The 12,492-nt window shown below is 34.3% G+C and overlaps 2 protein-coding genes across 2 annotated transcripts in view; one reads left to right on the forward strand and one right to left on the reverse strand.

Moving 5' to 3' along the window:
• Positions 1–2,190: 2,190 nt before the first annotated feature.
• Positions 2,191–3,186, reverse strand: LOC140446360 (uncharacterized). The gene has a single exon (XM_072538903.1). The coding sequence runs from the start codon at positions 3,184–3,186 to the stop codon at positions 2,191–2,193; it is 996 nt and encodes a 331-aa protein (XP_072395004.1).
• Positions 3,187–4,374: 1,188 nt separating this feature from the next.
• The window catches only part of LOC140445285 (midasin-like), an 84,232-nt gene continuing 76,114 nt past the window's right edge, over positions 4,375–12,492 (forward strand). Inside the window, exon 1 of the mRNA XM_072537215.1 lies at positions 4,375–4,516. Within this exon, the coding sequence (XP_072393316.1) occupies positions 4,483–4,516 (34 nt within the window). The 5' untranslated portion in view covers positions 4,375–4,482. The remainder of the gene's footprint in view (positions 4,517–12,492) is intronic.

Consider the following 12,492-nt stretch of genomic DNA (forward strand, 5'->3'; position numbering starts at 1 on the left):
AAAAGACCTTCATTTGCAAGTGCACCTGTAAAGCTGGAGCCTCTGGGAAATGCAAACACATTGTCGCTGTTTTGCTCTTTGTTTTTCGGTAAAAATACATATTAATTTTTTGTAAGAATTGACAATATATGTTATTTTTGTTGTAGATGCTCCATTCAGAACTTGGAAGACTTAAGTAGTACAGATACGAAGCAGCAATGGGGAAAATTAAAAAAAGAGTATATAGTTTATGAAAAAACCGTTCCTATAAATGGTTTCTGCCACATGGGGAAAACTGATTCTCAAGCAGCACTAGAAAGTCGCCTTGATAATAATGCCGAGACCAGTGTTTTAGACATTCTACTTTCTGGTGCAGAAGGATCGGAACTGCAATTAAGTTTGCATGAAAGTGATAACATTAACTCAGTGGAAGTGTCTGACGGTGATAATTTAGTACAATTAGCAATGTATCATGACATTTTTACTAACAATAAGTTATTACCTATGTTTGATAGTATTTTAAATGTTACAATAGAACTGAGTGATGATTTGGTACAGTTCTATAACAAAGAAATATTTGTTGCTCATGAAAATGGCATAAATTTATGTAGGGCAACTATTTCTCAGTCTGGTGAAATGTGGCGGAATGCTCGAAGAATGAGGATTACTGGAACTACTTGCTACAGTGTTTACACTTATTACAAAAATAAAAATCAAAACTGGGCTTCGAAAGTAAAATCACTATTTGACACTCACTTCAAGGGTAACGTTGCAACTCGCCATGGAAAAAAATTTGAAGGAGATGCTTTAAATGCCTATCAACAAAAATCAGGCAACAAAGTTGAACGTATTGGCATTATTGTACCATCAAGTGTTTCATGGTTGGGTGTGAGTATTGATGGGCTAGTAGACAACAAATGTTGTGTAGAGGTAAAGTGTCCTTTAGCAGGCAAAACCAGAACTTGCTGTGAGGTAATAAAAGAATTAAAATACCTGAATGGGACTTTACACCAAAGGACATTAAGTTTAAAGACCAATCACCAATATTATGGCCAAGTGCAATTGCAGATGTTATTAAGTGGATTGGACCTCTGTCACTTTGTTATATACTGCTCGTATGACAAATCCAGTATTATAATTGAAGTACCATTTGACCCCCACTTTACAGGAGAGATGTTATCCATAATTAAAAATGCATATTTTTATAAAATGTTACCTGTTTTGTGTAATAATATGTCTTCTTCTTCTTCTAATGGCGCTACAACCCGTTGTGAGTCTTTGCCTGCTTAGTAATGTTCTTCCATTCTGCCCTGTTGGATAATTTTCTTCGTCACAGCCTGATGTTGATGGTTCTAAGATCTTCCTGTACGTTGTCTATCATCTTTTACTGGGCCTTCCTCTTGTTCTACTTCCTTGGGGCTCCCATCTCTGGATTATTTTTACAGCTTGATTATGTGGCATTCTTTCTAAGTGACCAAGCCAGTTTAGTCTTTGTGACTTTACAAATCTAACAATATCTATGCTTTGAGTTAGTTCACTTTAAATCTCCACTAACTATTGCAGCAATGGGTTGGTCCAAATAACTTTCTTAGTATTTTGCCCTCAAATATTCTCAGTTGATTTTCATCAGTGGTGGAGAGGGTCCACGTTCCACGCTTAGATTCACGATTCAATAACTTACTTTTCATTAAGTCTTTGTTGCATAAAAGCACTTATTACCGCTAAGAATCTGTGCTTGTATTCCTTGACTGACATTGTTGTTGTCATTTATTATTGAGCCTAGGTAGGGAAAAGTGGAGGCATATTCGTAGGTATAGTTGTCTACCTTCAGGTTCTCATGTAGCTCAAATGTAACAGCTTCCAGTTTCAGCTCTATAACTTTTTCGCTGAATTCCCTTTTGTTGTGACTTATTATGGCAACATCATACACATATGCACATATTTTTATGGATATTGTATTAATATATCCGTTCATATCCAATTTTCTAACAGCTTCTGGGTTTAAGAGCTCTTGATAATGCTCCTTCCACCTTTTCATTAGTTCCTGTTTCGCACTGATAATTGCTCATTTTTGTTCTTTGTTTTAATATGTATGATTAGGATAAATTTTAGTTTTATTATATTTTATTTTTTTAGTGTTTTTATTAGAGTAGGTATAAACAATAAATGTTAACAAACAATTCAAAATGTAAAATATATTTTTAAAACAACCTAATTTGTATATTTATCAACAGTAAGTATTGGAGTAGAAAGATTTACAATTCCTGCAATTATATTCACAATTGAGTCCATATATGGAACCATATATAAATTTATTCGTCCTTTAAGAATTTTAAAGATTTTCATTCTTTGAATTGTCCTTTCAACATGAACACGAGCTGCAGCTATCTCAGCAGTTGATAGTGCATCTTCTGCTGAGAATTGCTTCGTTTTCCCTAAAAATGGTGGACGTATTAGTCTTATTTTATTTTGTAAACATTCGTCTTCAATTAAAAACCCTTTGTCCACCATTATTGCGTCTACATTAGGGATTAACTTGTTTATTAAATTTGATTGCACAAAAATTTCCTTGTCCGAAGTTCTACCCCCATATACTTGGCTTATAAATGTGATCAAACCTGAAGGTGCAATCCCAATAAGTACCTTCAGTGTGTGATCACCTTTATAATAACTATAGGACATTATGCGGCACTTTAAACACCTATTTTTTTCCACAGGAATTTCTGTGCAATCAAGTATTATTCGGGTATCAGGATACTTTTCGAAACAAGTTGGCATTCGTTTCGAAACTCTTTCTTGTGACAGCCATGGTACAGCAGGTTGTAGTACCTTATGTAGTACTTCAACTGTCACATGAAAGTAATTTTTGCAAGTATTTGCTGATACTCTGAATAATACAGATAAACATCTAAATGAAAGGTTAGTTTTTAACTTTACAAATACCAGTATTATACGCTGCCGTAATGATAAATGTAATGGTTTTGCATCTTTCTTTTCCAGCATACTGGCAGCTAAACATATTTTGTCAAGTAGACCCACTGACTGAATTCCTGTGAATGCGTTCACATCTCTGTTGGTTTTTAGCATATCTTCCAATGTGGATTTTCTAGTTTGATTTAGCATAGTTTCCGTAACCTGTACACCTTTATCAGTTAAATATGTTTTAAATCCAGGATCATCTTCTGCAGCTGTCAAAATTTCCTCCATAACATTTATCTCTTCATCTTGTGCAGGTGGAGGTGATGTAGATGTATCGTTAACACCAGAGGAGGAGCAGCAACTTTCATGTTTAAGTGCCCGTCTTCGAGCTAGTCTTGCAGCTCTTTCATGCTTAAGCACTTGTATTCTAGCTAGTCTTGCAGCTCTAGACTGCTGTTGAGATGAAGATGATGGTCTATCCAAACTCCTTGTTGGTAGGTTCTGGGATGGAATACTACCTTTTTTTAAAAATCTTTTGTGAGTGGTTACATCTGAAAATAAAACCACTATTAGGCTCACAGAAGTGAACAAAAAAAAAATGTTACGCCTTGTAATAAAATAACATGCAAGATTGAATATGCAATGCCCATTATTTAAATATTTACTTACTTGGTAGAAAATAATCATTCTCCGTAAAATGCAAACTGCATACATTCATGTATTTGGATATTTTCTTTCCAATGAGAAGTACACGACCCCATTCCTTCTTCTCCATTTCATTTCGAGGAAAGTAATGCAAGGAGATATCTTTCGTTGCTCTCGCAGAACACTGCGGAACTGAGCACATTCTGTTACTACGCTTTTTGGTCTCCATAATTATAAATAAATCGTTAAATGAACAAAATAACACAATCGACAAGCACTCAAATGACGTTTATACATAGGATGACTTAGGTTAACAGATGATTTGTTTACATTTTTATCCCAATTCCTCTAGTTCCAAATAAGCGGCAGCACCGTCGCTTGAGTTCGCGAATAGCGAGTGAAAATAATAATTACGCCATCCTTTTTGCAATAAACATTTATGAATTTATTTTCCAATTTTGTTTTCTTTATGGCATTATTATAAAAAATCAGAATGCTTATAAGATAATGACCATAAATTTTTATTCAAAAATATATGTTTATACAAATAATTATTACAAAAATATTTTTTCAACCATTAACCCTTTCAAAATGTTTGTCATTATATGCATGTCAAAAAATTACATAACTGTTTTTGCGAAGTAAATACCCTATAAACGCCTACTTGTTATACTAAGTTGTTATTCTGAAGCCTTGAAAACAAACTTTAATAATGTTAAAAGCCAAATTTAAATCTTGAGTACTATAAAATAAACAGTCCCTCGCGACTCTTTATAAAGTTTAAAAAAGCACGTAGTAATAACTTCCTTTTTTATCTGTTCTTTCCAGACCGATTATAGCCGACACTTAGATGAGATAGCTAGGGAACTGGAGCGAGTATGTCTTGAAGTGAATCAAGAATTCCTGGTAAACGGCAAAAATGGAGATGCCCTAAGGCTGATGCAGCACTGGGAAACTTATCGGCAACTGTCAGGTGAGAATTTGCCCTTTTTTATTTACGAGATAAGTTATTGAGACCTAAAATTCGTTATTTTAATTCTTAAAGTACTCAAACAATTTATAATAAAAATGGAAATATCAAATTTTAGTTATTTGACTGAATCAAGATACAAAATTAACATGCTATGCGGGAGTTACCTTTTTAATTTCTGCTTAACAGGCTATGTCAGGTTGATATATTTAAATTTAATGAACTTTATATAAAAACTTTATTTTAAAATCCTTTATAAAAGGTATATAATTAACTAATTAATTATATGCCTTTTATAAAGGATTTTTAAATAAATTTTTTGTGATACATGGTATACAGCCTGCTACAGGAACTTGGTTTGCTTGTGAACTTTATATAATTTATATAAAATACAGTTTGACTTTTTACATCTTTTACTTTCGTTCATAAACATCCACTGGATTTTTTTTTATCTTTATAAAACTCTTCCTCCTCATTCCAGTCAGGGCGTAGTGACACAACATTGTTAGCTTGTTGCCTCCACTGGCAGCGGTCCTGAGCCAGATGGACGGTTTCATGTGGGTAGTTTATCACCAAAGCTTTCATATGGTCTGCTCATCTTGTTGGAGATTTTCTCCTAGGTCTTCACCCTTATACCTTCCTTCTACTGCCAATCGTTCCATTGTCCCGGTTAGTAGTAGTAGTAATTTAAGTATGCTCGGCTGTTTTTTTAATCATCACCATCATTCAATATTCGCTTGTCCACTGCTGGACATAGATCTTCCTCATAATTTTCTGTCTGTTCATTCAATTACTGTGGCAACGTTCTAGATCGTCAGTCCAACGTGTTGGTGGACGACCTTTGCTTCGGTAGGCATCATCCCTTGGTCTCCATTTCAGTATCCGCTTTGTCCATTTGTTACCTGTCATTCGAGTGACGTGACCTGCCCAGTTTCAATTGAGTTTTGTTATTCTCTCTACATCAACCATTCTTGATCTTGGTCGTAGCTGGCGGTTCGGGATCTTGTCACCGATCTTTTTCACTGTTTTTTTTTTGTCATGGATGGATAGTCTATGGATGTTGTTCCTACGCATATATATTCGCGGACTGCAAGATTTATTTGTCATCATCTGGGTTTTAAATATATTTATTTTCAATCGCCCTTCTAGCGAGGAAAGGTAATTCCTCCGTAATTTGAGGATCTGGACAGATTTTAAAAATGACATACCTTCTTGTTTCTGTTACTAACATCTGGATAATATTATTGTTTAACATTTTTTCGAACAGAGCAACAGGATCTTCGATATCTTTTTTATTACTTTGCACAGGAAAAGGTCGTGCATGTGATGGAACTAAATCATAATTCTCGTTCCAGTTGATTTTACTGTTAAGCTTAATTTTTTTGGGATATCTTTAGGTAGAGGAAAAGTTTCTGGATTGATCGGAGACTTCGGACTTGGAGCAAGGAACGAGAGGGGAGAGAGAATGGCCGAATTCTGCCAACAACACAACATAGTAGCGACAAATACATGGTTTAAGTTACACCCTCGCAGATTGTACACCTGGACTTCACCACAACACAATGAAAACAGAGTAATCCGTAACCAAATAGATTACATATTGGTCAACAAAAGATATCACAATGCAATCATCAGTGCAAAAACATATCCTGGAACTGACATCAATTCCGATCATAATCCTGTTGTTGCAAAAGTTCGCGCAAGATGGAAACTAATAAAAAAACAAAAACCTCAACACCAACTATTAGACATCCAATTATTGAAAAACGACACCATACATCAGACAGTAAATAAAGAATTAAACAAAAATTTAGGAAATATCGACCACAATAGAATTAGCGAGTACGATGACATAAACGTTCTGTGGAAAACTATTAAAGAACAAATGAACAATGTAACGGAAAAACATCTAAAAGTAACACCTAGAAATAACAAACAGGAATGGATGACAGAAGAGATTTTACAATTAATGAACAAACGAAGAGAATCTAAACGAAAAAATGCCAAGGACGGAGAATACAAAAAACTAAATAGAATAATTCGAAAAAAAATAAACGAAGCAAAAGATAAATGGCTGGAAACAAAATGCGTAGAAATAGAAGAACTACAACAAAGGCACCATTTTTTTTAATTTACATAAAAAGGTAAAAGAGTTTACATCGACTACCAAGAGAACGACTTTTCAGATCATGCTGAACACAGATGGCAAACTGCTAGAATCAACGGAAGATAAACTGAAAGAATGGGAAATCTATATTAAAATTCTTTTTCACGACATACAAGAAGAACCAAGATTGGAAAATAACAACGAAGGGCCAACAATTCTGAAATCTGAAATCATAAATGCAATTAATCATCTTAAAACAAATAAAAGCCCAGTTCCAGACGGAATATACCCAGAAAGTTAAAATTAATCAGCGAAGAAAATATCGAAATATTTGCCCTTTTATTCAATCGCATTTATGATACAGGCAAAATACCCCAAGATTGGCTGGAGTCAATATTCATCCCACTACCAAAAAAAGCCAAACCCACAACACTGCAATGAGTTCCGTCTGATAAGCCTTATGAGTCATGCAGTAAAAGTCCTACTAAAAATCGTACATAATCGTATCTATAGAAAGTGCGAAACAATCATCGGAGACGATCAGTTTGGATTCAGAGCCGGCATGGGAACGAGAGAAGCAATGTTCAGTTTACTAGTTCTCGCCCAAAAATGCTACGACCAACAGAAAGATATATTTATATGCTTTATAGACTTCGAAAAAGCATTTGATAGAGTAAGACATGACCTACTATTAGAACGTTTGCAAGAAGTCGGTTTAGATGGAAAAGACATCAAATTCTTAAAAAACTTGTACTGGAACCAAAACGCCAGAGTTAGGATCGAAGGTTCCACATCCGCAGAAGTAAAAATTAGGAGGGGAGTTAGACAAGGATGTGTTCTGTCGCCTCTGCTGTTTAATCTTTACTCCGAGTTTCCATTTAAAGAAGCATTGGAGGATTCCAAGGATGGAGTCAATGTGAATGACGTAAATATCAACAGTATCAGATACGCCGATGATACAGTGTTAATTGCGGATTCCGACTTAGGTCTACAACGACTCATCGACAAGACCAACTCGACCTGTCAGCAATTTGGTATGAAAATAAACATTAAAAAAACCAAAGTGATGTCAATCCGAAAAAACCAAAACGTACATCAACCTTGCACAATAAATGGGCACATTTTAGAACAGGTCAATAGATTTAAGTACCTGGGATGTTGGATCGATAGCAGCCTAAATCCTGATCTAGAAATAAGATCGAGAATAGAACAGGCCAGAAAATCTTTCGAAAAAATAAAAAAACTGCTTTGTGATTCTCGAATAAAACTCGAAATTCGACTACGTTTATCAAAATGCTACGTCTGGTCGACTCTTCTATATGCAGTTGAAACGTGGACCCTTAAAACATCAACCGTAAATAAATTGGAGGCCTTTGAAATGTGGATCTACCGGAGAATACTTAAAATTTCATGGACATCGCATACCTCAAACGAAGAAGTGCTGCATAGAATAGGCAAGGAAAGAGAACTTTTTAACACAGTAAAAGTTAGAAAAACATCATACCTAGGCCACATACTGAGAAATAATAAGTACCAATATGCCCAACTTATAGTGAAAGGAAAAATCGAGGGAAAGAGAGGCCTAGGAAGGAAAAGACTATCGTGGCTCAGAAACATCCGACAATGGACAGGGCTAAATTTTGAACAGCTAATAAGAACAGCTGAAGATAGAGAAGAGTTTAAAATTGTAGTAGCCAACCTCCATTGAGGAGAGGGCACTTTAAGAAGAAGAAGGGATATCGTCCCTCTCTTCCTACTTTTCAAAAATTCTCATTTTCTATAGTTTCTCCGTCTGTATTTTGTTCGGATGTATCATCTGAAAGAGCTTCGTCATCATCACCATCTCTATATTTTTTAAATTTAATTTCCACTTTGGACAGAAGTTGAAGGCCAGTTAGATTGTCTAAAGTGCCTCCCTCATTATCATTTCCAGAATCCTCATCCGTTAATTCACTGGCATCCGGAGGATCAATGCAGATTTCATCTGCACCATCTATATATACTAATTCTATTGCTTCTTGTAGAGTTAAACCTCGTCTAGAAAGAAATAAAGAGTATTAATACTTAGTTCAAGGTTGAAAAGGACACGTACTCCAGAGAGCCTAGCGTTACATATATGTAACTCTGCAATTCAAAGCTGTTTTTATCAAACATACACAAAGTATTTTATAAATTTTCACAGACAACAACAAAAATTATGTAACAGTGTTCTTGTAAAAATATCATGCATTTTACTCTAAAAATAAGATTTTTGTAACACTTACTCGAAACGAATGTTATGCTCCATGTTACTTGCTAAATTATATCTGATTTAGACTGCAGTTACTCACTAACTAAAACAACTATCAGCATGGCTTTGCACAGAATGCTTTTTATGTTTGTTTTGAATGCCTTACAATGTTTTACACCGCCATCTACGTGATAATAGCCAAACTAAAACTTCATGTACAGTTTTCTAAGTACCTCTACAACCGTAACATAAAAGTAACATTAGCTCATAATGGGTTAAGGGTTTTTACCCAAATATTTAGTGGCTTGACACATGTACACCAGGTAAGTATTTAACCACATTAGTTTTTTCCTTAGTCAAAAATTGATCTTTACGTTTGTATTCGCTAAAGTGGTAATACTTATTTCAGGTAAATACACTGATGATGGAATTGTTAGTCCGAAAACGTTCTGTAATGTAACCTAAAAGGGTTTCTTAATTATATAACTGTTATAAAGGATTTTTAAATAAAACTTTTGTGATTGATGGTATACAGCCAACTACAGGAATTTCATTTTCCTTGTGGAAGCGGAAGAATATTAAAAATAAAATACAATTAAAAATACACAAAATAAATTATACTGCAAACATTCATAATTAATGGGCCTATCCGTAAACCGAGCAAAAACCTAAAACATATGCATTGGGAATTCAACAGCAAACGTGACCATAGATGAAAACAATATGATTGTTTTTATCTATGGTTATTTTTTTTAAATACAACAAAATAAAACCTACTAGAATTATATACTTTAGGTGAGCAAACACAGGATGCGTAAATTAAATTTTTACACGCTCTCGACACCTTTGCCCACAAATCTCCCAGAATTAAATTCAACAATCCCAAGGTAGAAATTGAAACTGTCAAGAGCACGTGACGTTTGAACTTTCGAACTTCATGTTCAGTGCACAAACATTTCGGTTTTTGTTATCTCGTTTATACGGTCGTTTACACCAAAATGGACTGCAATTAAGTTTATTAAACCGCAATGGGTAACATCGGTGCAAAAACTCATTTCAGTTTCACACGTGAAATTACTCGTTGTTGATATATTGGTCGACCCATACCTTTATGTAGTTGTAATTAATAATTAATACTAATATACGATACAGGGCATAATATCGGGACGATGCAGTGTAAATTATCATAAATCGGAAACTCTCTCGTCTCCTAGACACATCAAATGCTTATCTCTACAGCTCTTGCAAATCGAAGAAAGTAGTTTATTCCACCGTTTTTTATTTCTACTAAAAAATAATTCCGAGCCTATGAAAACGGATTACAGAAGTGGCACAAGGAGAGTAGAAAAAATCGATGTTTTTAGTAATTTATTAAATATTGTAATTTTTTTATTAATGTTGCCGACATGTCTGTACGATTACAGCTTTAGAGTGGACAAACACAGTACAATTATTTCTAAAAATAGGAAACTATGAATAAAATTATTATATAAAAATATTTTCCATTTAAGAAGACCACTTTGCAATTAAGTGCTGGTGACTTTATTACTAGCGGACCAGATAAGCGGCGATATATTCTACACTACCTTTATGAATAACATTTTACTGCTCTGTTGTTTCAATCAGCACTGCTTAATAAGTTATCGTTTATTCGTTTTAATATTTTATTGCAATAGTACGAGTACGGAATATTTATTTAAACAGTGAATTTATTACATGTTAATTTTTTTCAATTTCTTCTGACGTATCGTATAATATCGTGTAATGTACCCAATAATCAAAGTGATGCCTTTACAAGAACATATTATTTAAAAAATAAGGAGTACAATGTGCCATAATAATTGTAATCTCCTTTATACACACTTTAAAAATTTGTTTAGTAATGTATTTCTTAAATCCACATAATCATTGAAAAATGATTCATGCTATTTAAAAATATCTTTCTGTTAACGACACTATTATCGACAAAGTAGATCAAATTTAAACTTGTCATCATATTACACTTCTGTTTATCGTTAAAAATTAATGGATGGTCGTGGATTGTATTGGTCTTGTTTAATAATTTAGCAAAATACATAATCAGCAAAAATCTTATTTAAAACATGCGAACGGTTTTTATGCTTGTTTAGCATTGGCTATTAAATAATGTGTGTTCGATTGTTTCGTCTGTTGTACAACCCTCGTCCGTTTTAGGGTGTAGTAGTTGTATAGAAGTACCTTTTTTTTTATAGTAGTGTAGTGAAGCGGTACTTTAAAGTAAAATGAGTAGAATGAAAAAGACAGCAAAGATTTGATTTCACGTTCAAAGCGTCTATGTATCTGTTGATACGTATTTCGACTTAGTAAGTCTCATCAGAACAGTTATTCATAGCCGTTCTTAACGTGAAAAATAATCTTCTCTGTCTTTTAGGAAGCAACAATAAAATGGCTTCGTTATGGACGCAATAGCGACATCTGATAGAAAAATCGGTAAGATAGTTTCAAAACAAATTCAGATTTCTGCTTTAATCTGAACCTTCTATAAATGCAAGGTATAACAGACGTTGATAAAGATGTTAATAGAGACATTGGGAATCTAAAATTTGCATTCCACGACATGTCTATCAACTAAGCAGAAATCCATAACGAATTTGTTTCTTGTACTCATACAGAGTAGATCCGAATAAAATGAAAACGACAGCAAAAATTTTATTTCACGTTCAAAGCGTCTATGTATCTGTTGATACGTATTTCGACGTCGAAACCTGATAGGAGACCAGTAAAATCCAATAATATTACTGAACATAAAATCTTCTTCTTTGGGTGCCGTGTCCGTATTCAGACGTTGGCCGTCATCATGTTTACAATTTCCTGAAACCTTTCCCTGTCGGCTGCTGCGCGAAATAATTCTTCTACTCTGGAACTACACCATTGTCTAATATTACGCAGCCATGAAAGTGTCTTTCCACCAATCCATCTCTTGCCTTCCACTTTTTCTTGTATTATAAGGCGAAGTAGATGGTATTTAGGTCCTCTAATTATATGGCCGAAGTATTCTGTTTTTCTCCTCCTTATGGTGTTTATGAGCAGACGTTCTGAATTGATCATTTGAAGAACATCTTCATTGGAAGTGTGCGAAACCCACGATATATTTAGGATTCGTCTATAGCACCACAATTCGAATGCTTCTAACTTGTTAAGCATTGTGGTTTTTAACGCCCATGTCTCACAACCATACAATAGGATGGACCACACAAAACATTTCAGGACCTTCTTACGAATATTCATCGACAGGTTTCTGTTGCATAAAACTGGTTTCTAGGTCATAAAAGCCTTATGTGATATTTCGATCCTGGTTATTATCTCTTCATCAGAGTCATAATTTACATTTAACCGGCTGCCAAGATATTTGAAATAATTTACCCTTTCGATCACCTCTCTAAAAAGAGAAATCAGACCTTGATCTATATTGATCTTTCCAACTACCATTCACTTTGTCTTTGAAATGTTGATTTTTAGGCCTCTCAGATAACTTGCTTCACTGACTAGATTTAGTAATGTTTGGAGATCTTGTGTAAATTTTCTGCAAGAATGGCTGTATCGTCAGCGTATCTAATATTGTTGATTACTTCTCCACCTAGTCTTACTCCCTCTTGTCTGTCA

The sequence above is a fragment of the Diabrotica undecimpunctata genome, chromosome 7 (assembly GCF_040954645.1).
Source record: "Diabrotica undecimpunctata isolate CICGRU chromosome 7, icDiaUnde3, whole genome shotgun sequence".
Taxonomy (NCBI): domain Eukaryota; kingdom Metazoa; phylum Arthropoda; class Insecta; order Coleoptera; family Chrysomelidae; genus Diabrotica; species Diabrotica undecimpunctata.

Bases quoted from the DNA above. Each gene is read 5' to 3' on its own strand.
- LOC140446360 (XM_072538903.1), bottom strand. From the start codon at position 3,186: ATGGAGGAAATTTTGACAGCTGCAGAAGATGATCCTGGATTTAAAACA.